At 46.7% G+C, this 27,026-nt stretch overlaps 1 protein-coding gene across 1 annotated transcript; it reads left to right on the top strand.

The window, feature by feature from the left end:
- Positions 1-1,957: 1,957 nt before the first annotated feature.
- On the top strand, positions 1,958-26,762 carry rsad1 (radical S-adenosyl methionine domain containing 1). The gene is made up of 9 exons (XM_038777554.1): positions 1,958-2,254; positions 3,017-3,150; positions 3,910-4,114; positions 10,127-10,492; positions 11,096-11,159; positions 16,107-16,254; positions 19,910-19,964; positions 22,170-22,273; positions 25,837-26,762. Exons 1-9 carry the CDS (start codon positions 2,021-2,023, stop codon positions 25,997-25,999), a joined length of 1,473 nt encoding a protein of 490 aa, XP_038633482.1. The 5' UTR covers positions 1,958-2,020; the 3' UTR covers positions 26,000-26,762.
- Positions 26,763-27,026: the final 264 nt, after the last annotated feature.

Genomic DNA, 27,026 nt, shown 5'->3' with positions numbered 1-27,026 from the left:
ACCCCCTCCCTACACAACAATGGAACAGGAGGGTCAGTGTCAGCTTGGATAAAAAATTGGCATTTGAAGATAAAAACAGGGAGTTGGGGCAAATGGTTGTTTTTCAGACTCAGGATTGTAAACTGTGCTGTTCACCAAGGATCAGTGCGAGGACCACTGCTTTTTTGATATTGGACGCGATTCTCCAGAAAGATTTCTAAGTGTGGTGGTGAGTGGGAATTGCCGCGAACTTCCCGGCACTCGGCCTGGCAAGGCTGGCAATGCAATACAACATTAATTGGTCCACTTAACGAGGCCTCATGGGCTTCACACCGCAAATGAAGGCTCACCAGCTGATTCTCCGGCACCGTGCTCGCCAGTCGCCTGCCAGCAAGGTCGAGCAGCACTGAATAGCACCTGCAGAGCCAACCCCGCTCAGTGCGCAGCCATGGAGCTGAGACACCCGGCCCCAAGGTTTGGAGACGTAGACCTAGGGAGGCTTCTAGATGCGGTCGAGGCCAGGAGGGATGTCCTGCTCCCCAGAGGATCCTGGAGGGTGACCACAAGGCTGCCTGGGATGAAGTCGCAGCAGCCATCAGCTTGGGGAGTGTGCCAGTGCAAGAAGATCAAGTACCTACTCCGAGCAGCGGGGGGGGGGGGGGGGGGGGGGGAGAGGTGGGGGAAGGTAGGGGTGAAGGAGGGGTGAGTGATGGAGGGGAGAGTGGGGTGGCACCATCGGGAGAATGGGGCATTGTTGGACACCTGTGAAACAGAGAAAATGCTTCACCAGAACCAGTATGATGCCTCTGTCACTTTCGTCTGCAATGCGGGCAGATTTCCAAACCTTTGGCCCAGTTCTCCAGGCTTGCTCCACCCCCCCCCCCCCCCCCCCCCCCCTTCCCGGGCAGGTCATGGGTGTGAGCGAGCACTCAGCAGACAGGCAGGGGTCAGTCTATGGCATAGATTGAACAGTGCCAGAGCTCAGCTCCCTGTGGGTTATCATCACATGCCGACGAGACCCCTAAACCGAGTGTTGCAGACTGGCAAATTCTAAATCCCAGGACTATGTAATGAGGGACGCACGCAAGCGTGGAGAAGCTGCCACCAAGGCACAGTGGGGAAAGACCACTGTGTAAGGCCTTTCACAAAATGTACACAGAGGGGCTGGTAACCGTGTAAACCCTCTTTTCAACACAATCCAAATATTGCCACATGACCCCGGACCTGTGAACCTCCATTCTTTAATGGTGAGGGAGAAATAGAGGGAAGTGATGGTGAAGGGAAGCCAAAGTCTTTGAGAGGGAGCAACATTAAAACCACTGGACAGACATGGATCATTCATAGGTGGTAGGAGTTTACATGTTCCAGGCTGTACCTTCAATGGAAGTGCTAAAACAGGCAACTCAAAGTGTTGAAAGGACTCTGCTGAAATGTGTCCTGACAGTAATAGTCATACAGTACAGAAAAGGCCCTTCGGCCCATTGCATCTGTACCGGTCAAAACCAACCGCCTAAGTATTCTGGGCACCTTGAAGTGGCTCTCGGGTCCTATGTTCAGCCCTGCCATCTCCCTGTGCAGCCTAGATGGACACCTCGTCCTATGCTCAGCCCTGCCGTTCTCCCTGTGCAGCCTAGATGGACACCTCGTTGTTTTACATCAGAATAGTGGGATTAACTGGGTGAAATACATAAAGGCTCTGTTATGGGGACTGAGCACCAGGATAGAATTTAATTGGGTGGGATATTAAAGCGTATGAGGTGCATGCGGAAGAATGGGAATAGACTGGGTTATTGAAGGGTATGAACAGAAAAAATGGGATAACGGGTGGGTTATTAAAGGGAATGGAATGGGAGATGTGTCATTCTGTGGTAACTGCAGCTTGGGGATGTTCAGTTTGCAATGCTGCTTCAGGGCAGTAGGTGGTGGTGGAGGGAGTGACTGGATTTATTTGCTGGTTGACTGGCCCCTCTCTGTACTACAGTCTCTTCAGCTGCAGTTACACAGTGAAGGAGTGTGAGAGAGTCATGGATTTTTATGAAGTATGGGGGGAGAGAAGGGGCAGAGTGTGATTGCAGTTAATGGGACTGCAGTTAATGGGACAGGCATGCTCTCCCCTGGCACAGCTACTGCCCTGCTCCCGCCTCTGAGACGCTTTGTGTCTCCAGCACTGGCCAGAGGGTCAGGCCAGACCTCAGGCTGGGGGCCAGCCGGGGAGCAGGCACCTGACCAGAGATACCTGGATCAAGCTTTACATCAAGCTGCATTGTATGTTCATGTGAGTAACGGAAGGGACTGCAGGACCATGACTACACTTGGCTGAGTAGTGAACAGTTCTCTAGCCTAATCCCATTTTCCTGCTCTTGGTCTGTTGCTTTGTGGGTTACAGCAGTTCAAGAGCATGTCCATGTTTTGAGGGCTTCCGTCTTCATCCATCTGTACTCACCAGCAAGTGACACCGGGTGTAATCAACACTGTAATCATTGGCGACAATCATTGTCACTCTGGCTTTGACCAGTTAGCTGTAGCCAGGACCCAGGACATAGAACACATAGAACACACAGTGCAGAAGGAGGCCATTCGGCCCAGCGAGTCTGCACTGAACCTTCCACCCTATCCCCGGAACCCAATAACCCCTCCTCACCTTTTTGGTCACTATGGGCAATTTATCATGGCCAGTCCACCTAACCTGCACGTCTTTGGACTGTGGGAGGAAACCGGAGCACCCGGAGGAAACCCACGCACACACGGGGAGAACGTGCAGACTCCGCGGGGAATGGAATCTGGGACCTTGGCGCTGTGAAGTCACGGTGCTATCCACTTGTGCTACTGTGCTGCCCAGATAGGACCTATCTGGTCTGTGTGAATCAGCACCACACTTGTTACGGCATTTACTCAGTGACCTGTTGGGGGAGACCAGCATGGCTGAATAAGGAATGGTTGGATGAGCTCTGCCCTTCCCCTTTGATGGGAGTAGCCTGTTCCACAGACACAGATGGAGGGAAGTGATTTCATATCTAATTTACGTTTTGTCTTCCAGTGGCCGTACTGTGAGAGGAGGTGTACATACTGCAACTTTAACAAGTACATCTCCACCAGTGTCAATCACAATGCCATGAGGGATGGCCTGGTTCGAGAGACTGAAACACTGCTCGGTTACAGTCAAGTGAAAGAGTAAGTTGTACTTGGGGCAGGAGTAGTGGGTGAGATAAGGGACAGGCCCACACAGCTGGACTGAAAGAGTGAGGGAGAGGCTTTGAGAATACAGGAAGCACAGATTAGGTGCAAGACAATGAATATGGAACATTGGCTCAGGTGGTTGCACTCTCGTCTCCGAGTCAGGAGATTAAGTTAACGCCGGGCATTGCTGCACTTTTCACTGTCCTATCAAACACTGCCTAGCCAGGTAAAGGACGGGGTTACATACAGAGTCAAACTCCTTCTACACTGTCCCCATCAAACACTCTCCGGACAGGTATGGCATGGGGCTAGATACTGATTAGAGCTTCCTTTACAATATGCTGATATCTTATTCGATATCAGACCATTTATGATTCTTTCAATATTGGGATTTGTCCTACCACCTGGTGACATACTCTCTGTTGTAGAAGGCTTATTATTAACAGGAACCCATCATGTTCTCTTGATTTTCTGCACATGCTCATCCCCGCTGTCCCCTCCGCCATCGCAGATCACAGTCCAGTGATGGGAGCACTCACTCACTCGGTTGCTCTGAATAGTTTGTCAGCATTCACTACTGGAATCCTTGACTACTGCCTGGGCCTCACTGCGGGGGATCAGGATTGAACCATGAAGGAGTGAAAAGGATATTCAAAACAAATCGGCTAGTTGGGGCCCAGTACAATGTCTTTAAAGACTGTAACCTTGTTCCCCTGAGGCGGTGCTGTTCTGCTCACTGTGATTTACTTTCAGGATCACTTCAGTGTTCATCGGTGGGGGGACGCCAAGCCTGGCCCGGCCATCCACCATTGCCAGCATTTTGGAGACTGTTGCCAGGGTGACTCACGTCCCTCACAACATGGAGGTCAGCATGGAGGCCAATCCCACGTCAGCTGCAGCTTCCAGGCTGGCTGAGTTCAAGGCAGCTGGGGTAACGCGACTCTCCCTTGGGGTCCAGGTGAGGTTTGTTCGTGTGTCAGAACATTGGTAGAAGAGAGGGACTTTTCTCTCACTCGGTCCTGAAGGTATGAGGACTCTTGTGTATCTTAAGGTTGCCTGCAGCCCTCTACTCACAGCTGAATAAAGAGTAGACTGAAGCCCGCTGTTTGCAGTTCCTGTGCCATGTGGGAACACAGGATGCTTCTGGCGTGACCATGTATGTGCCTCTGATTCAGGGTTTCTGAGCTTGTGGAGCAACTGGTGTCGTTGCAGGGCATACGGGAGGCCATGATGTTTCTGGAATGCAGGTTCTAGGAGGTGATCACGCTACAGGATTCAGCAGGATAGTAAGTGAGGGACAATCTGGCGGGGCAGGAATCATGGAGTCATACAGTATAGAAGAGGCCCATCAGTCCATCATATCTGCATCGACAAAAGTACGCTAATCCCCCTTTCCAGCATTTGGCCTTGAATGTTATTACATTTCAAATGCTCACCCACGTACCCTTTAAAGGTACTGAGGTTTCCTGCCTCTACTAACCTTCCAGGCAGTGCATTCCAGACCCCCACCACCCTCTATGTGAAAAGATTTTTCCACATAGCCCCTTTAAACTGCCTACCCCTCACCTTAAAATTATGCCCCTCATTATTGACCCTTCCATGAAGGGGAACAGCTGCTTCCTATCCGCCCTGTCCATATCCCTCAAATCTTATACACCTCAATCAGGTCTCCCGTCTGCCTTCTCAGCTCTAAAGAAATCAACCCGAGCCTACTCACTCTCTCTTCATAGCTCAAATGCTCTTCTCAGGCAACATCCTGGTGAATCTCCTCTGCACCCTCTCCAGTGCAATCACATCCTTCCTATAGCGAGGCAACCAGGACTTCACACAGTACTCCAGCTGTTTGCTAACCAAAGTTTTATACAGCTCCAACATAACCTCTCTGCTTTATGTCATGACTGATAAAGGAAAGTTTAAAGTATGACTTCTTAACTACCCTATTAACCTGTCCTGCTGCCTTTACATATCTGTGGATAAGCACCCGAAGATTTCTCTGTTTCTCTGAGCTACCAAGTGTCCTGCCACTCATTGAGTACTCCCTTGTCTTGTTACTCCTTCCAAAGTGCATCATCTCACACCTTTTAGGGTTCAATTCCATCTGCCACTGATCTGTCCAGCCTATCTTCCTGCAACCCTCACTATTAACCACCCAGCCTTTGTGTCACCTTTGTGTCTTTGAGAGTGAAGCATTTTAAATTAACTTTCAGTGCTGAATACAGGTGGGGATAATGAAATCTTGGGGGAGTGCAGTCCAGAACACAGTCACAGTTGTGTGGGGCAAATGACTGCCCAATGGCACCCAGCAAAGGATAGGAAAGGGGATTTTTATAGTCAGGGGGATTAGACAGGTTTTCTGAAACCTTTTCAGAATGGCACACTGTAACCAGTAAGTGCTACAGGTATCACTGCTGGTTCCTCGACTGCCTACAATCTGTATCAATGAGTTAGATGAAGCGAATGAATGTATGGCAGCTAGATTTATCAAATATACCAAAATAAACTGGAAAGTAAGTTGTCAAGAGGAGGTAGCGAATCTGCAAAGGAATATAGATAGGCTAAGTGAGTGGGCAAAACTTTGGCAGATGCAGTACAATGTGGGATTATGTGAACTGTCCACTTTGACAGGAAGAATAGAAAAGCAGCAATATTATCTAAATGGGGAGAGATTGCAGGGCTCTTGAGGTACAGAGGGATCTGGGTGCCCTGGTACATGAGTCACAAAATGTTAGCACGCAGGTCCAGCAAGTGATTAGGTAGGCAAATGGAATGTTGGTGTTTATTACAAGGGGAATGGAATATAAAAGTCGGGAGGTTTTACTGCAGCTGTACAGGGTCTTGGCGAGACCACATATGGAATCCTGTGTACGGTTTTGGTCTCCTTACCTGAAAAAATGTATCGTATTGGAAACAGTTCTGAGAAGGTTCATTCCCAGGATGAAGCAGTTACCTTATGAAGAAAAGTTGAACGTGTTGGGCCTGTATCCATTGGAGTTTAAAAGAATGAGAAGCGATCCTCCTGGAACATAAGATCCCGAGGGGATTAGATTATGTGGGTACTGGGAGGATGTTTCCTCTTGTGGGGGAGACCAGACCCAGCGGAACACAGTCTAAGAATTAGAGGTTTTCCTTTTAAGACTGAGATGAGGAGAAATCGTTTCCCTCAGAGGGTCATTAGTTTGTGGAATTCTCTTCCTCAGCGTACAGTATAGGCTGGATTCTTGAATATATCCAAGTCTGAGTTTGATTTTTGATGGAGAAGAGAGTCAAGCATCGTGGGGAGGCAGACAGGAAAGTGGAGTTGAGGCCACGATCCGAAATGATCATATCGACTGGCAGAGCTTGGCTGAAAGGGCCGAATGGTTTTCTCCTCCTCTTTCCTATGATGTACATCCCACATGGTGTGTTACCTTGAAAGTGAGAGAGTGAAGGACTTCACTTAAAGGGTCTGGAAATCGTCATCTATACGGGAAGCGATGAAACAGGAAGGGAAATGCTTACGGTCCTACAGTCAAAGTTTCAGGAGCTCGGGAGGAAATTAAAAAGCAGGACCTCAAAGATCTGGATTACCCCAGTGCTGAGTATGGAAATAGGAGGATAAAACAGGCTTAACACTTGGCTGGGGGAATGGCGCAGGACGAGGGAGCATTTCAGATTTAGGGGCATTAGGAGCGGCTCTGGGAATGGAAGAACCTGTTCAAGGGGGACAGGTGGCACCTCCACAGGACTGGCACCAATGTCTTTGCAGGAAGTGTTGTGGAGAGAGCACAAACAGAGAGGAGAAATGAGGTGCACGGCGGACTGGAAATAGCGAATAACACCAAATTAGGAGGGATCAGACTGGGGGCAAGTGTGATGCATTGTTGAATGGGTTTGGAGTACTAGGAGCATGGCCAGCAAGGTGGATAATCTGCATTAAATCACCATATGGACTATGGTATTGTGGCCCAAATCTTGTGGGGAGAGGTCTCCAACTTAACTTGCATCACTGATATGCATTTGGACCCTGAGACGTTCCACAGTAATTATAGGAAGATTAAACATCCGATTGCTGGTTTTATCCTGCACAGATCGCACTGTGATTCTAATGACAGAGGAAGGAGAGGGCCAGAACCACAAACACATTAAGTGTTTGTGCTGTACTCACCATCGTTTTTATGCCGATTGACTGAGAATGTTTCATAACGGGTATAAAACTTTAAAGTAAATCAGCCTCATAGCTCCAGGGACTCTGATTCAATTCCAGCCTTGGGTGACTATCTGTGAGGAGTTTGCACTTTCTCCTGTCTGTGTGGGTTTCCTCCGGGTGCTCTGGTTTTCTCCCACACTCCAAAGATGTGCAGGTTAAGTGGGTGGCCATGCTAAATTGCCCTTTTTATCCAGGAGATTGGGTGGAGTTACTGGGTTATGGGCATAGGGTGGTGGTGTGGGCTTAAGTAGGGTGCTCTTTCCAAGGGCTGGGCAGACCCGATGGGCTGAATGGCCTCCTGTACTGTAAATTCTATGATTCTGAGTGTCAAAGCACAGGAGTACTCCGATCAATATTCACCCCCCCCCCCCCCCCCCATCCATCCCGAGGCAATTCTGAATGCCCCCCACCCCTGCACCCACAATCAGAGTTCATCGTGCACCTACCCCTCACTTTTAAAATTGTATTTGCTTCTACCACCCATGTAGGTAGTAGGATCCAGGTCATTGCAGCTCACTACATAAAAATGTTCTTCTTCACATTTCTCTTTAAATATGCGAACCCTGGTCCTTGTACCAACAGCTAATGGGGATGGTTTTTCCTTCACTACCTACCTGAACCTGACATAATTGTGTACATCCTTCTCCGATCTCTCCCCATCTCCTTTGCTCCAAGGAAAACAAATCCAGTTTCTCAATCCAAAGATAGATTAGCAGCTAACATACAAGGGAAGCCAAACATCTTTCATAAAAACACACATAATAAAAGGATAGTCGAAGAAAGAGTGGGACCAATTAAGGATAAAAAAATTTCCATATGGAGGTAGAGGGCTTGGCTGAGGCTCTCGATGAGTTCTTGGGCAGCATTCTCCTCTCCAGAGAGGATTGATGCAACGTCGAAGAGGAGGATGCAGTCGTAACGCTGGACAGGGTGAAAAATAAAGAGAAAGTATTTAAAAGGTTGACAGTCCTCAAAGCAGAGCCCAGTCAGTCCAGAGTAAGATGCATTCTTGGGTTACTGAGGCAATAATGTGTGGAATTACTGGGCTCTGGCAGCAATCTACCAATCCTCCTTTCATATGGGGGTGGTGCTAGAGGACTGGCGATTGCAAATGTTCAATAAAGGAGGGAGGGATAAATTTGATAGGCCAGTCAGCCTCCCGTCCGTGGTGGAGAAACTTTTAAAGATGGTAATCTAGGATAAAAATAATTGCTTTTAGAAAAGTGTCAGCTGATAAATGAAAGTCAGCATCGATTTGTAAAGGTAAAAATCATATTGACAATTTGATCTAGTAACCCGAGAGGGTTAATGAAGGTGGTGTGGTTGATCTTATCTATAGGGACTTTCAAAAGTACTATGTAATAGATGTGTTATCAAAATTAAGGCTCATCAAATTAAAGGGACAATAGCAGCAGGATGAATATAAAATTGATAAAGAGATGAGAAATGGAGAGCAGTGGATTTGGGTATACAGAGCACAAATTTAAAGTATAAATAATGAAATAGTAACAGACTTCAGGAGGGCAGAGACAACAGGCAAAATAGATACGCGTTGGTTACAATTTAATGAAGAGATGTGCGAATTGGTGGATATAAAAAGAGAGGGTACAATTCTAAAAGAGGTACAGGAACAGAGACACCAAATGTAGACAAATCTTTAGACGTGATAGCAATGTTGAGAAGTCTGTTCACATTTAAAAAAAAAGCTATTTTAAGATGGGATCTTTGGCCTCCTCATTATTGGAGGCACCGATTACATGTACAAGGAAGTTATGCCAAACCTTTTACACATCTTTGGTTATGGTTGAAATGTTATCTTCTATTCTGGGCGCTACGCTTTCGAAAGGATGCCGAGGCTTTGCAGGGGATGCAGAGGGGATTTATTAGAATGGTTTCGGGGTCAAGGGAATTCAGTTACATGGCGTGGCTATAAATATTGGGATTGTTCTCCTTTAGAGCCAAGAAGGTTAAGAGGAGATAGAGATGTTCAAAATCATTAATGGTTTTGATAGAGTAAATAAAGAAAAACTGTTCCTTGTGGCAGAGGGGTTGGTAACCAGAGGACATGGGTTTAAGGTGAGTGAGCCTCCAACCTGGAGCGAGCAAAAGTAAATATAAAAGATTAATCTGCCCTGACTGTCCAAGGGAGAATTCCCTGATTTATATCCGTTAGGGATGTGATCAGGCCAGTGTCATGGGACCTCAGTGTGACATTGATAGCAAGTGTACATGCAGGACTTTTTTTTTCTTAATTTAGATTACCCAATTATTTTTTCCAATTAAGGGGCAATTTAGCGTGTCCAATCCACCTACTCTGCACATTTTTGGGTTGTGGGGGCGAAACCCACGCAAACACGGGGAGAATGTGCAAACTCCACACAGACAGTGACCCAGAGCCGGGATCGAACCTGGGACCTCAGCGCCGTGAGGCGGTTGTGCTAACCACTAGGCCACCGTGCTGCCCTTACATGCAGGACTTTAACGGCCATTCATTACTATAACATTTTTAGAAATGAGGATTCTTTATGAATCTCATCCTCTGCTCTGCCCTGATTTTGGGAGAGTATCTGTACGGCCTCAGTGCGGTCGCATTCCAATGAGGGAGGCGAGGGGTCCGTGCTCATCAGGTTATGCATGCACTCACACAGGACCCTTTAATGCAGCAGGTGGTCTCCGATTGCATTTGAAGCTAGGCCTTGCCTGTGAAGACGATTATGTAACTCCATACCCAGCTCCATAGACAACCTGTCTAATTGCGCATATTGTGCCCCTATTTAACTCTAGGCTTTATGTGACCGTGACCTGAGGATTCTGGGAAGAGACCATACAGCCCGAGAAGCCCTTTGGAGCCTGGAGGAGGCCAGCAGACTCTTTCCCGGTCATACATCAGTTGACCTCATATTTGGGCGCCCAGGCCAGAACGTGGCATCATGGGAGGATGAGCTGGAGCAGCTGATAGCACTGTGTGACCATCACGTGTCTCTGTACCAGCTGACGCTGGAGAGGGGGACAGCTCTTTACAAGCAGGTCCAGGAGAAGGCTCTGAGCGTGCCTGAGCAAGAGACAATGGCATGGATGTACCAAGCAGCGAGGAGCATTCTGGGGAAGGCAGGATTCCTTCAATATGAAGTGTCAAACTTTGCTAAAAATGTAAGTGATGACCGGTGTTAATGGAATCTGGATGGAGCAGTGTGCGTGTCGCTCCCTCTTCACCTATGGGAGCTGTGTTAATATCCAGGATGCAATAGTCCATCTGAATTGTTGTAAAAACCCATCCGGTTCACTAATGTTGTTTAGGGAAGGAAATCAGTCGTTCTTACCTGGTTTGGTCCACCTGTGACTCCAGACTCACAGCAGTGTGGTTGACAATGAGCTACCCTCTGCAGTGGCCTCAAACACAAACGGAAAATTCTGGAAAACCCCATCAGGTCTGGCAGCATCTGTAGAGAGAGAAAGGGAGTGAGAGTGCAAAGTCTGCCCTCAGTTCAATTAGGCCTGGGCAACAAATGCGACACCCACATCCCATGGAACGATCAAGGAAACAAATTAACAAACTTGCCCGTTGATATGTGGCATTCCAAAGTGAGTAGTTGAGTGTGTTCCCTTCGGGCGTTTGATCCGCTCTGTGACACAGCTGGCTGTGTCTGATGCGTCTGGACGTGGTGACCTTTCAGTGAGCTATAGGCTCCTGCTCGACCTGCAGCTGTCCCTTGTGTTGTAGTGCTGCTGATCTGTGGTCTGTTTATTTCCCAGGGAGCTGTGTGTATGCATAACCTGGGCTATTGGAGAGGAAGACAGTATCTTGGTGTGGGTCCAGGTCAGTTATTCAATACTACTTCAATTCACAATCCTACATGTTACATGTGGGATCTGTGGTGCATACAAGGATCACGTGGTGAACAGTGTTTGACTGTGTGTTGCACATCTGTCGTTCCTCCTCCCAGCACCGGGCTTCAACTCCAGCTCGGGCTGCTGGAACGATTCCTCCCTGGCAGCTATAAGACCCACAAGCAGACTTGATTTGAACAGTGTTGGGCCAGGCTGTGCTCGACAGACGCAGACTCCCAGCGCAAACCTAGCCTACGTCAGCACCCTGTTGAGAAATTGTATCTCCCAATGAGCCTGGGCTTGATGAACCGTGTGCTGTAGGAGGGTAAGGCCTGCCGTATGGGCCACCAGCAAGGATAGAATCACGAAGAGGAATCATAGAAGCATAGAATTAAAGTGCAAAAGGAAACCACTGCAGAGTGTAGGCCCATTGAGACTACACCACACCTTCAAAGAGCACCTTACCTAAGCCCAGACCTCCACTGTAACCCCATCCTCCCCGTGTGTGCGTGGGTTTCCTCTGGATGCTCCGGTTTCCTCCCACAGTCCAAAGATGTGCAGGTTAGGTGGATTGGCCATGATAAATTGCCCTTAGTGTCCAAAATTGCCCTTAGTGTTGGGTGGGGTTACTGGGTTATGGGGATATGGTGGAGGTGTTGACATTGGGTAGGGTGCTCTTTCCAAGAGCCGGTGCAGACTCGATGGGCCGAATGGCCTCCTTCTGCACTGTAAATTCTATGATGAACCTTTGGACACTAAGGGGCAATGTAGCATGACCAATCCTATTAACCTGCACATCTTTGGACTGTGGGAGGAAACCGGAGCACCCGGAGGAAACCCACGCAGACACGGAGAGAAAGTGAAAACTTCACACAGTCACCCGAGGCCGGAATTGAACCCGGGTCCCTGGAGCTGTGAGGCAGCAATGCTAACCACTGTGCCGCCCCACGTAACATGGAGTTCAGCATTTAAAAGTGTTTAAAAATTATTGCTTAGTTTCAGATTCTTTTGCTATTACATGAAGCTTGCCTACATTTATTTTCATTCTGGTTGTTTTTTGACCTCGAGACTTGAGCAAAACATTTAGGTGCACATTCCCAAGGCAGTACTGAGAGAGTACGGCGCTGTTTTCCAGAGGAAACATTAAGCTGATGCCTCTGCCCATTCAGGCCATTTTTAGAAGAGCCAGGGGAATTATTTCTAGTATACTAGGCCAAAATGTATCCAATAAACAATAGCCAAAACGGATATAATAAAAGCAAAATGCGGACGCTGGAAATCTGAAATAACAACAAAAAATGCTGGAAAACCTCAGCAGGTCAGGCAGCATCTGTGGAGAGAGGAAGAAAGTTAATATATTGAGTCCAATCTGACTCTTCAGAGCTAAAACTGATTATCTGGTCACAATCCCATTTATTTTTTTTATTCATTCCTGGTATGAGGGCATTGCTGGGAAGGCCAGCAATTATTGCCCATCCCTAATTTCCCTTTAGAAGATGATAGTGAGCTGCAGTCCATTTCGTGTAGACACACCCACGGTCTTGTTTGATGGGGAATTCCAGGATTTTGCGTGAAACCTCAGACGGCTGAAGGAACCAGTCAGGACGGTGTGTGATGTGAAGGGGAAATTGCAGGTGGTGGCGTTACCATGCATCTGCTGCCCTTGTCCTTCTAGGTGGTAGAGGCTATGAGTTTAGAAGGTGCTATTGAAGGAGATTTGGTGAGTTGCTGCGGTGCTTCTTGCTGATGGTACACACTGTGCATCAGTGGTGAAGGGGGCAAATGTTTAAGTTGGTGGATGGTGCTGATCATGCGGGCTGTTTGTTCTGGGTGCTGTCAAGCTTCTTGACTGTTGTTGGAACTACACACTTCCAGGTGAATGAGAATGTTTGATCACACTTGTGTCTTGCAGGTACTGGATTGGCGGTGGCTTTGGGGAGTCAGGAGGTCACATACTAATTGCTGAATTCCCACACACTGACCTGGCCTTTTAGCCACATTATCTATAGGCTAGTCTGGTCCCGTTTCTGGTTAATTGTAACCCCAGGGAGGTTGATAATGGGGGATTCAGCAATGGTAATGACATTGACTGTCAAGGATAGATAGCTAGAGTCATAAAGTCATAGAGTTTAACAGCACAGAAAGTGGTTCATGGTGTTTGTGCTAGCCATCAAACGCATATCTACTCTAATTCCATTTCCCAGCAATTGGTCCATAGCCGTGTATGCTGTGGCGTTTCCAGTGCTCGTCTACATGCTTCCTAAATGTTGAGGTTCCCGCCTCTCCCACCCTTTCAGGCAGTGAGTTCAAGATTTCCACCACCCTCCGGGTGAAAAGGTTGTTCCTCAAATCCCTTCTAAAACTCTTTCAGATTCCTTCTAAAACTCCTTCTTCTACCTTAAATCTTTGCCCCCTGGATATTGACCCTCTACGAAGGGGAAAAGTTTCTTCTTATCTACCCTATCTATATCCCTCATACTTTTTTTTACATCTCAATGAGGTCCCCCCTCAGCTTTCTCTGCCCTTAAGGAAAGCAACTCCAGCCCATCCAGCCTCTCTTCATAGCTGCAGACAACATCCTGGTGAACCTCCTCTGCACCCTTCCTAGTACAATCATATCCTCCTATAGTGTGGTGACCAGAATTGCATACAATCATCTAGCTGTGGCCATGCGAGTGTTTTATACAGATCCATCATAACCTCCCTGCTCTTACACTCTATGCCCCGGTTAATGAATGCAAGCATCCATATGCCGCCTTAGATTCTGACTTGTTGGAGCTGATCATTGCCTGGTAAATGTATGGCTCAAATGTTACTTACCACTAAACAGCCTGAACCTGAATGTTGTCCATGACTTTCTCCATATGGACACATCCAGACATAGGAACAGCTTCTTGCAGCTCCTAGACTCCTTAATGACGCTCCCCCCGGACTGATCTGCTCCCTGTAAGAACACTATTCAAGACGCCCTATGCTGCTCTCCAATACTATTTGTTGATGTACCATTTGTTAATATATTCTGTCCATTATTGTTTTATCTACCATGTACGTACTGTGTATGTTTCCTTGACAGCAGAAAAATAGTTTACACTGTACTTCGGTACATGTGACAACAAATATCAATCAATCAATTAATCAACTCGTTCAGTATCTGAGGAGTTGTGAATGTTGCTGAACAACAGGGAACATCCCCAATTCGGACATTATGATGGAAAGAAAGTCACTGATGAAGCAGCTGAAGATGTTTGGGCCGAGGAAACTAGATGATTGACCTCCAACAACCATTTCCATTTGTTCTAGATATGACTGCAAGCAGCATAGCGTTTTCTCATGGCATTCTGTCCAATGCTGCTTCGAGGGTAATTTCTTGATGTTATCGGGTCACATTGCCTCTGCTGTATCCAGTGTATTCAGCCATTTGTATTTAGCCATTTTGTGACATCACATGGAGTGAATTTTATTGATGAACTCGGTTATCTGATACTGAGGCTCTCAGGAGGAGGCTGAGATGGATTATCTATTTGGCAATTCTAGCTGAACGATGGCTGTAACTGCTTCAGCTTTATCTCTTGCGCTGAGTTGCTGGGCTCCCCATCCTTGTGAAGACTGCGTCCTTCAGTTAGTTATTTAATTTTCCACTGCCATTTATGACTGGATGTGGCAGGAGTACAGAGCTTTGATCTGATATGTTGGTAGTGGGATAGCTTAGCTCCATCTTTAGCATGCTGCACCTGCTAATTAGCAAGCATGTAGTCCTCTACTGGGAGCTGGTTTTGCTCATTTGGCTGGACGGCTAGTGTGTAATGCAGAGCAAGGCCAACAGAGTGGGTTCAATTCCCGTACCAGCTGTACCAGCCGTACCATTTCAACATTGCCCGTTGCCTGAGATGTGGTGATCCTCAGGTTAAATCACCACCAGTCAGCTCTCCCTCTAACAGGGGACAGCAGCCAATGGTCATCTGGGACTATGGTGACTTTACTTACTAGTCTTGTGTTGTAGCTTCACCAGTTTGGCATCTAATTTTTATATGCGCCTGATGCTGCTCCTGGCATCCTTGCCTACATTCCTCATTGAACCAGGGTTGGCCCCCTTTGTGATGGTAGAGTGAGATATGTGCTGGTCCATGGGGTTCAGTACAGTTTTGATGCTGCTGATGGCCCAGAGCACCTTTTTGAGTTTCCAGATTTTAGCACGGTGGTAGTGCCCCCAACACGATGGAGGTAATCCTCTGTGTCAAGATGGCACTTCATCCGAAAGACTGCATGGTGATCGTTCCTACCAATACTTTCCATGTAGGCAGATGGTGAGGGTGAGGTCAAGTAGGTTGTCTGTGGGAGCTTGCTGTGCTCAAATCGGCTACTACGTTTCCTACATCACAACAGTGACTAAATTCAAACGTTATTGTCCATTCAGAAATCCATTGCTTGTACATTGGTTGTTCACCAAAAATCACATACATGAAAAAGAAAAATTTACATCATGACAAAAATTTGACTGAAAGTAAACTGAAACGATAAGCAATGTAAAATCCTATGTCACCGTGATGCCAGCACCATCTTGCACTCGTCCCAACCTCAGGTCTCCTGAGCTTGAACTTCTAAATGTAGGCTTTGTCTATGTTATGCAATGTTTGTTGATCCATCTTGTGAACATTTGTTTTTCTGTTACGTTTATCTTTGTATTTCTCCTCAATGTCCCCTTCGGCTCAACATGCTCTTCTCCTGGGCAGTATCTGACCTGGCACGCAACCTGCCATGGTGGCAGCGTTATGGCTGCAATCCACGTTGCCTCCCCAGTACCAGAGACCGAGCACAATCGGCCTCTCTCCCACTTCTGCCCCCTCTCTTTAAAAGTACCACATTGGCTCAAAGTTCACATGGACATTCTGAGATTGTGAAAGGTCCTATATCAAGATCAGTTTGCTGTCTCTCCTAGGTGCTCACGGCAGGTTTGTTCCTCTGGGTGAGGGTGAAACACAGAGAGAAGCCAGGATACAGACCTTGGAACCTAATGACTGGCTCAGGGAAGTGAGACGGTTTGGGCACGGAACCAGGAAGAGAGTGCAGCAGAGCGAGTTGGACATGTGAGTTTGTAAGCTATAGATTGAACAGCAATAGACATGGGAAAATTGTAAATCAACTCTTTAGAACATATGTTTGCACTTCAGTGGGGGCTGAATATGCTGTTTCCAAACCTAATCAAAGTGAAAATTCCACAAGCTCCTTCCAAGATGATTTATGATAAATGTAGTGAATACGGCTAATATGTAGAACAGTACAGCACAGAACAGGCCCTTTGGCCCTCAATGTTGTGCCGAGCATTACATCTGTACACTGACTGCTGTCTCTCAGTCCCCCTCTCTCTCAGGGAGATATCTGTACACTGACTGCTGTCTCTCAGCCCCCCTCTCTCTCAGGGAGATATCTGTACACTGACTGGTGTCTCTCAGTCCCCCTCTCTCTCAGGGAGATATCTGTACACTGACTGGTGTCTCTCAGTCCCCCTCTCTCTCAGGGAGATATCTGTACACTGACTGGTGTCACTCAGTCCCTCTCTCTCTCAGGGAGATATCTGTACACTGACTGCTGTCTCTCAGCCCCCCTCTCTCTCAGGGAGATATCTGTACACTGACTGGTGTCACTCAGTCCCCCTCTCTCTCAGGGAGATATCTGTACACTGACTGGTGTCACTCAGTCCCTCTCTCTCTCAGGGAGATATCTGTACACTGACTGCTGTCTCTCAGCCCCCCTCTCTCTCAGGGAGATATCTGTACACTGACTGGTGTCACTCAGTCCCTCTCTCTCTCAGGGAGATATCTGTACACTGACTGGTGTCACTCAGTCCCTCTCTCTCAGGGAGATATCTGTACACTGACTGCTGTCTCTCAGTCCCCCTCTCTCTCAGGGAGATATCTGTACACTGACTGGTATTTTTCAGTTCCTTCTCTCTCAGGGATATTTCTGATAGTGACTGGTGTCACTCAGTCCCTCGCTCTCTCTCAGGGAGATACCTGTACACTGACTGGTGTCTCTCAGTCCCCTCTCTCAGGGAGATTTCTGATAGTGACTGGTGTCACTCAGTCCCTCTCTCTCTCTCAGGGAGATATCTGTACACTGACTGGTGTCTCTCAGTCCCCTCTCTCAGGGAGATTTCTGATAGTGACTGGTGTCCCTCAGTCTCCCCTCTCTCTTGGGGAGATATTTGTACAGTGACTGGTGTATTTCAGTCTCTCTCTCTCTCTCTCTCTCTCAAGGGGATATCTGTACACTGACTGGTGTCCCTCAGTCCTCTCTCAGGGAGATATCTGTCCACTGACAATGCTCTGGGGAAACTTTTTCAAATCTCGTCAAATTTAAATCGTGGAATTTAAATTCAATGAATACATCTCTTGAGTACTGTGAGCAGTTCTGGTCAGTTTTTAATAAAAAGAATGTAAACCCACTGGAGAGGATTCAGAGATTTACAAGGATGTTATCAACAATGTTGGGTATTCGTATGAGGCAAGGAATATTGGACCTTTTTCTCTCAAATAGGACAATTGTGCATAGCTCTATCAAATCTCCTCTTCATCCAAGGAGAACAGTCCCAGCTTCTCCAATCTATCTATACCTGGAGCTCCTCATCACTGGACCCATTCTCGTGAATCTTTTCTGCACCCTCTATTGTCTTCACATGGTTCCTAAAGTGTGGAGCCCAGTAATGGGTTTAATACTCCAGTTGAGGCAGAACCAGTGTTTTACACAAGTTTATCATACTCTGTGCCCCTTTATAAATCCCTGAATACTGTATTAACTGCACTGTTAACCCGCTGTGAGGTTTCAAGTGTCGACTTGTGTGCTGACACCCAAGGTACCTCCTATTCTACCATGACCTGGACAGCACCTTCTTCCTAGACAAAGGCAGATGTAAAGTATGAATTTAGTGCCTCAGCCCTTTGCCTCCATGGGGAGGTGCCCTTTTTAGTTCTTAATTGGTCACGCTCCTGCTTTTGTATCATCTATTTATCTATATAGCTACAGAAGATTTTTGGATTGCCTTTTGTGATCCTGACGGCACCTTCTCATACTCTTTGCTTCTCTTATTTGATTTTTTTCCAATTTCCCTCTGAACCTTCCACATTGAACCTGATTCTCAATGGGTGTTATTCACCTGACATTTGTCATATGTACCTTTCTCTTCTGTATTTTGCCATTGAAGGAGCTCTGGATTTGTTTACCCTATCGTTCCTCCTTCTGGGAATGTACCTTGACTGTACCTGAACTATCTGTTCTCTAAGGCAACCCATTGCTCAGTTCGTTTTGCCTAAGATCCTTTGGTTTCAGTTTATCTAAGCCAGATCCACCCTCGCCACAATGAAGCTGGCTGTCCTCTAATTTTTAAAATGTATTTGTTCATGGGTTGTGGGCATCGCTGGCTGAACTAGCACTTAGTGCCGATCCTTAATTGTCTTTGAGAAGGTGGTGAGCTGCCGCCTTGAACCGCTGCAGCCCTGGTGGCACAGTTAGGAAGAGAGTTCCAGGATTTTGACCCAGCGACAGTGAAGGAACGACAGTATTATTCCGAGTTAGGATGGTGAGTGACTTGGAGGGGAAATTGCTGGTGGTAGTGTCTCCATGCATCCGCTGCCCTTGTCCTTTTAGATAGATTAAATTCCGAGTTTGGGAGGTGCTGCTGAAGAAGCCTTGGCGAGATGCAATAGTGCATTTTCCCATTGGGAGTTTTTCAAGGTCTCTTTGTTTCAGCCAAGCTCTGAATTTTGAACAGTTCCAGCTTGTTAAATATTCCTGAAAACAGTTTGCAACGTTTCCGAGATGTGAATAACTGCTAACAACATTTGAAAGCTACTGCCTGTCACACAAACAACTGACAAAACCGACCCAGGAAGTGTTTGATTGCATGGTGGAGTGAGAGCTTTACTCTTGTTATGTATCAGAGAAAACATGCCTGCTGATGGAACGCCACGTGATCGGTAGTGACGTCGGCAGAGTGTGTTTTGTGTAGGCTTCAGTTCTCCATTTTAGATTGTATCCTCATAAAACCTCTCATTGTGTTGTAAGAAATGCAATTGTGTGGCACCTACATACCTTTTCTCTTTGCGGCACTCTGAGATATATCAATTCTCCATCTAACCCGCGATATACCTGCCCTGGGAGTGTTTGATGACAGTGTAGAGGGAGCTTTACTCTGAATCTAAATCTATGCTGTACCCAGCCTGGGGTGTTTGATAGGGTCAGTGTAGGGCGAGCTTTACTCTCTCTGAACCTATGCTGTATCTGTCCTGGGAGTGTTTGATGGGGACAGTGTAGAGGGAGCTTTACTCTGTATCTAACCCTGGTCTGTACCTGCCTGAGAGTGTTCCATGGGAGAGTGTGGAGGGAGCTTTAATAAGGACACGGGGAGTCCACACCGAGTAAAATAAGGAAACGCTGTTTTATTTACACAAACTATATGTACACTACCCGGTAGATTCCTACTGGGTACTGTCTGACTTTTTATACATTGATTAATTGAGATAACCCGCCCCCTAGTGGGAGAGTTTGTAATCTGCAAGGAGCATGGGGAAGACAAGCATTCCCACCCTGTACGTTCCGTGCAGGATATTACAAGAGCTTTACTCTGTATTTTACTTGTGTTATAACTGACCAGAAAGTGATTGCTGACATCTGCCTAAAGTGGAAACTGTTGAATTTCCAGCATGAATATCCTCATTAAATTGAACTATTTATGTTTTTTTATAGATTGGAGGAATTGCTGGTGATGGGACTCCGAATGAACGAGGGGCTCACACATCAGGTAATTGAAATGAGAAATCTTTAAATCTGTTCAATCCTGTTAGTTCTAGTTATGAGCAGACTGTACAGCAGGAACACAGCAGTCCTCAGCAACAATTCAGTTAGATAACTCACTGGGTTATGTCCTCTCGACCAGTTGAAGGTGACTGGATCAGAGATTAAGTGTGGTGGCAGTGATATTGATACCTTTATATGTGCTGACATAGTTCGGCGTACTTGTGTGCACACCAAAGCTATCACACCCGATTTCACCTTTGCACAATCATCAAATTTCACACCCCAGAAGGGGGGTCCACTTTTCTCTCCATGTTTCTGCGGGGTCTTTAAAAGAGATATCTAATTAGTCCCACTCCCTGCTCTTTCCCTACGGCACTACAATTTTTCATTTTGGGAATATATCCAATTCCCTTTTGAAAGTTACTGTTGAATCTGCTTCCATCATTCTTTCAGACGGTGACTTATTTTTTTCATGTTTCCTCTGGTGGTACTTCAAAAATTTTTTTTTAGAGTACCCAATTCTTTTTTTCTTCTAATTAAGGGTCAATCCAACCCCCTGCACATCTTTGGGTTATGGGGGTGAGACCCACGCAGACACTGGGAGAGCGTACAAACTCCACACAGAGACCCGGGGCCGGGATCGAACCTGGGTCCTCAACGCCGTGAGGCAGCAGTGCTAACCACTGCACCACCGTGCCGCCCTTCCTCTGGTACTTCTGCCGATTACTTTAAATTTGTCTTCTGGGTTCTGATGCTCCTGCTAATGGAAACAGTTTTGCTATAGCTACTCCATCAAACCCCTCATAATTTTGAACGGCACTATTAAATGCCCCCCCCCCCCCCAACCTTCTCTAAGGAGAATAGTCCCAACTTTTCCATCTCTCCATACAATTGAAGCTCCTCAATCCCTGGAACCATTCTCATGCATCTTTCCTGCGCCCACTCCAAGCTTTCACATCCTTTTCTATAGTGTGGTGCCCAGAATTGGATACTGCTCCAGCTGAGGTCTAGCCAGTTCTTTTCGTAAAGGTTTGAGCAATTTGCTTTTTTTTTGTACAAGTGTCCTCCATTTACACCAGGACATTGATGCAGCATTTCAGAGATACACAGTCTGACCAATTAGTACAGGTTTCCAGTCATTTATTTCTAAAATAAAGACCTGCATTTATACACACCTTCGGGATGTCCCAAGTGCTTTCCAGCTAATGGTGTAATGTTGAGGTGTAGTCATTGTAATGCAGGAATCATGGCCGTGAATTTGCACACAGCAAAATTTCACATTTTGCAATGAAATTAAATGGCAAGAGAATCTGGTTCCAGTGATGTTGGTTGAAGGACATATATTGGTCAGGATTTAACATCCTTCCATCTGCGAGAGGCGATGGGAATACAACCTTGGTGAAGTCAGAGGAGATCATCCGTTGCACTTCCTTTCTTGCCTGAACAAGCCAATTCGGGAAAAGCAAAATCGTCCACAGGTGGAAGAGATCATTCAACCCAACGAGTCCATCTTGAATTCTGTTGTGCAATCAAGTCATCCCACGAAGATGAGGGAAATGAGGCTGAGACATACAAGGAGAAGAAACATTTGGTGGGATTGAGGGATGTGGAGATGGTCGATATTTGGGTTTGGGCGATATGGGGACATGGTGGAAATGAAGGATATGTGCAGATGAGGGCCAGGCTAGGCCTCAAATTTATAAAATTCTTATATTGGCTTCCAGATCCCTCCACAGCCTTTTTTGTTATCTTCGTCTAACTTCTCTGCCCTTCTCCAGTTCTGGCCTCTTCTGCACCCCCAGTTTACATTGCTCTGCCGTCGATGGCCGTGACTCCAGCTACCTGGATCCCAAGGTCTAGAATTCCCTCCCCAATCAAGTTGCTGCTGCTCTCCATGTTTCAGCCATACCTTAAGCCCTAGGCCTCTGGCTAAGTTTTGGATCATTAATCCTGATATCTCCTTAAGTGACTTGTGTCAAGTTTTGTTGGAAAATTTTCCTGTGAGGCTTTGGAATGTTTTGCTGTGGTAAAGGTGCTACATAAATAAAACTTGTTACGAGGAAGGTGGCGATGAGAGCTGTGAAGGCAAGTGGGGGATGAATGAGGGCCGCGAGAGGTAAAATGGGCAGGTGGGTGGCTGGAAGGAAACTTGTGTGATATCAGCTTGCTCTTCGGTTTTGACTCATTTTGGAAAGTTTCTGTTTGCCAGTTTTGGTTGCAGCGTTCGCCTGGCTTCGACCTACAGGAGGCACTGGGAGACGCAGCTGAAGTGAAGCAGTATCTGGAGGACGAGCTGCTTGTTCTGGACGACAGGTGATTGTTGCGGACTTCTGTGCTAACCTTGAAGATTTTTAATTTTTTCTATGGAATTATTCTCGCTCCCTGTTGCCCTCTGGAAGGAGCTCTCTTCTGTTCAGGATTAACAGTCCCAGCACTCCCAATATTCCACCTCAATGTCATTCTCCATGATAGGGTGTAGGTAGTGAATATTGGATAGGCAGAACATCATGAAGCCTAATCATATCTCCCCAATGCCTGAGACAGAGACTACAAAGCACTTTCCAGCATAGAACATAGAACAGTACATAGAACAGTACAGCACAGAACAGGCCCTTCGGCCCTCGATGTTGTGCCGAGCCATGATCACCCTACTCAAACCCACGTAACCACCCTATACCCGTAACCCAATAACCCCCCCTTAACCTTACTTTATTAGGACACTACGGGCAATTTAGCATGGCCAATCCACCTAACCCGCACATCTTTGGACTGTGGGAGGAAACCGGAGCACCCGGAGGAAACCCACGCACACACGGGGAGGACGTGCAGACTCCGCACAGACGTTGACCCAGCTGGGAATCAAACCTGGGACCCTGGAGCTGTGAAGCATTTATGCTAACCACCATGCTACCGTGCTGCCGAGAGCAGAGGGTGATCAGCTCAGAACTCTTGACGATCTTTGCCTCTGATGTTTAATAAAGTCAGAAAAGGTTGGAAGCACTTAGCAAGTCAGGCAGCATCTGTGGAGAGAGATGCAGTTACTCTCTCTTTGTCTTCTGAAGTCTGAACTGCTGAGTGTTCCCGGCATTTCCTGCGTTTATTTTTGATTTACAGCATCCAAAGTATATTTTTCTCTGGTATGCTGCACAGTGCAGTGAATATATGGCACCTCTCCTACTGCCTCCACCCCCACTCCCCCCATCAAGCCAAAGCTTGACCCCTGCCCCACAACCTGTTCATCACTGCTGACCTCAGCGGCGATGTGGGCTCCCTGTTCCTCGGCATATTAAATTTGAAATCTTTAAGCTGGTCTTTGAGTACTTCCATACCTCGGCTCCAACCTACCAGCTGGATGACACTTGCTCCTCCTCCCGTGTGCTCCAACACTCTTTGACTGTGTGAGTATATCACTGTCACCTCTCCAGTTGTTAGTGGTGAAGCCTTAATCAGTCATAGTCCATTTCTCAATTCCCTCCTTCCGCTCTTCTCCCTGACACCTCTCTCTTTTTAGAAAGTTAATCAGTACATCTAATTCCAGTCCTTTGGAATCCTGTTGTTCAAAAGATTAATACCATAGGGCAAAACATTGGCTTGTATCATGAGCTGGATCTGCCCCACTCATCCCGTACTGGCTATTTTAACTGAATACTTCAAAACGTAATCTGGTCAGAACTTGCGTATTAAATATTTTCAGCATTTGGGCTTTTACTTTTGTTTTGAGCAGGGCTGTGTCCCCTATAGATCTTAGTTGGGTGTGAACAAATCACTGCTGGGGCTTGATTTTTAAAAAATATTTATTTATATATTATTTACTTGTTTATTTCCAATTTAGGGTTGTGAATCTATGGAATTCCTTGCCCAGTGAAGCAGTAGAGGCTCCTTCATTAAATGTTTTTAAGATAAAGATCGATAGTTTTTTGAAGAATAAAGGGATTAAGGGTTACGGTGTTCAGGCCGGAAAGTGGAGCTGAGTCCACAAAAGATCAGCCATGATCTCATTGAATGGCGGAGCAGGCTCGAGGGGCCAGGTGGCCTACTCCTGTTCCTAGTTCTTATGAAGGGCAATTTAGCATGTCCAATCCACCCACCCTGCACATCTTTTTCGGTTGTGGGGGTGAGACCCATGCGGACAGGGGGAGAGTGACCCGGGGCTAGGATCGAACCCGGTCCTCGACGCTGTAGGCAGCAGTGCCTAATATTGCTGGGGTAGTTTGTCTCTCTGTTTGTTGCATAGTTGTTTGTGGGACCTAGCAGAGCTTGGCTTGACGTCGGCATTTCCCTGCTTTGCAACAGTGACACCATTTGAAAAGTATTGGCTGAGAGTCACTTTGGAATGTTCCTCATTTACCTCAGCTGTTTAATTCAAGGCCACTTGCGAGAATTGTAGCGTAACATATTTAGGATGGCTCATTTTACCAGAAAGACATGACAAACTATCAGGGGAATGAGGAAACGGCAGAGATGTTGAACAAATATGTTTTGTGCCTCTCTCTTCACTGTAGAAGAGAAGTAACAGAACAAAAGTAAAGGGTAACCAAGCTCATTGGAGGGGGAAATTTCAGGTATTTAATACCGACAATGAAAAATCATTGGAGAAACGCGAGATTAAATCTAACCTGACCTACCATTTTAAAAGCGTTAGGCTGCAGAGATGGTGGATGCACTGGTTACGATCTCTCCAATCCACTGAAACCGTTCCAGAGTCCAGGAAAAAAAAAGTTAAGTTATCAAATACAAGCCCGCTATTCAAGAAAGGAGGTGGAGGAACAATACTGGAAACTACAGGCCAGCTTCTCTGTCACACTTTTTGTCTTTGCTGAAATACTTGATTTTGTACTTCTGCTTTGCTTTGTCCCCCTCTCCTGAACAGGGATGGTGTTCCATGGCCAACCCTCGGCATCTAAACCCAAGAGGTCGAGTCCTGTTCTCATCTGACACCCACCTTTCAGTTGGCCTCAATGCTGATGTCCCTCCACAATCCTGGCAATGCCAAGACTTAATTGAAATCTCAGCTGCTGCTCTGCCTGACATCAGCTACCTCTGTACAAACCAGGGAGGATCTTCTAGCTCTGTAAAGTCTTAGAACATAGAACATACAGTGCAGAAGGAGGCCATTCGGCCCATCGAGTCTGCACCAACCCACTTAAGCCCTCACGTCCACCCTATCCCCGTCACCCAATAACCCCTCCTAACCTTTTTGGCCACTAAGGGCAATATATCATGGCCAATCCACCTAACCCGCCCGTCTTTGGACTGTGGGAGGAAACCGGAGCACCCGGAGGAAACCCACGAGGAGAAATGCAAGCTCCACACAGACAGTGACCCGGCGGGGAATCGAACCTGGGACCCTGGCGCTGTGAAGTCACAGTGCTATCCACTTGTGCTACCGTGCTGCCCAAATGTCTGTTCTTGGGCTAGGGCCAGGGAGTGATTTTGCCATCTGAAATACTGTCCCACTTGTGAATGGTCTTGGAATTTGCATCACTGATTGATTTAGGAGTCATTTCACAAAGCATGAAAGGAGTCAGTGTTTGGCTCAATTTTTATTCTTTCATGGGTGTGGGTGTCACTGACCAACCAGCATTTGTTGCCCAGCCCTACATTATGTTAATATTTATAATATTGAGTGAGGAGCAATAACTTGATAAAATCACTGAAATAAATGCAAAATACTGCGGATGCTGAAACTGGTGTCAAACCTATGGACTGGCAGCATCTGTGGAGAGAGTAACTCAGTTAATGTTGAGGCAAAATATGACTTATTTGGGACTGGCTCACCTCTTGTGCGTGAGCACGATAACGACACAAAATTGGTCTGAGGTACGGGTAATTTCTGCCAATTTCAGGCTTGTTTCTGTTTCTTGTTTTTTCTTCAGGGGGCTGCGATGTTCATGGGAAGGTCTGGCATTACTTGACACTCTGCTGCCCACTCTTCTACACCAGCTACAACTTTCCTACCAGAAATCAGTCAATCGCTCGCTGCCTTTGACTTGTTTTGTTCCTCCGGCACCAGGGCCAACACCTACATCTCACACATAAGAAAGAAAAACATGCAACAGAGAAAAATAATTCAAGTTGCTTCATGGGGAAAGTTAAAGGAAGTGTGAGGGGAAGCCGACAGCAAGCCGAAGGAGATGTTGGGACAGTAATCAAAAAGCTTGATGTAAGGTAAAGGTTTCAAGGACTAACTTGAAGGAGGAGAGCAGGTGGTGAAGGGGTTTGTGGAGGGAAGTCCAGAGCTTGGGGCCTAGGTATGTAAAGGCACGGCCACCAGACGTTCCAGGGGATGGACAAGAGGCCAGGATCGAAGGCTGCTGGGGTGGGGAGTCGCAAAGAACAGAGATAGGGAGAGGTGAGAACGTAGGGAATTTTGAACATGCGGGTGAGAAATTTAAATTGTTTGGGGGATGGAAAGCCAATGAGCAGTGAGCCCAGGGGTGAAAGGAGAGCGGGAATTGGTCAGATAAGATGCAGGTAACAGAGCTTTGGAGGTTTTCAGAGATGGAGGATAGAAGGGAATTGGAATAGTTAAGTGTGGAGGTGGGTGAAGGTTTCAGTGGTAGGTGTTGGAGGAGGTATATCATACCAAATTCTACTAACAGGTTCATGATAGGGACAATGCACCACGATCAAGTACGTGTCCTGCATCATGTCCCCATGGGTCTGAATTCTGTAGGCTCTGTCAGTGGATCTGAAACAGTAGCTGCACATACAACTTTACTGGCTTTGTGTCAAAAACACTGCAAATTTCAATGTAATCATTTACAAATTAATAAAAATATTTTGTCTATCCTTTTCGCTATTGAGTTTTAAATGTTTGGTTATTTTGCCTGAACTTCCATGCCTGCTCAAACTCCAAATACCCACTTAACACACCTCTTCTAACCCTAATTCTGCTCTCTGGCTATTTTAGCTTCCTATTCCCATCCCTTTGGTCTGGAAATGGAAAGGGACTGTAATCCAGAAGCCCAGGCTAATGCACTGTGGCCATGGGTTCAAATCTCACCACGGCAGCTGGTATTAAATTCAATGAATGAATCTGGAATTCAAAGCTAGCATCAGTAAT

Source organism: Scyliorhinus canicula, chromosome 18, assembly GCF_902713615.1.
Source record: "Scyliorhinus canicula chromosome 18, sScyCan1.1, whole genome shotgun sequence".
Lineage (NCBI taxonomy): Eukaryota > Metazoa > Chordata > Chondrichthyes > Carcharhiniformes > Scyliorhinidae > Scyliorhinus > Scyliorhinus canicula.
Note: the sequence above shows the minus strand (reverse complement) of the source record. Positions and strands in the feature narration are given on the sequence as shown.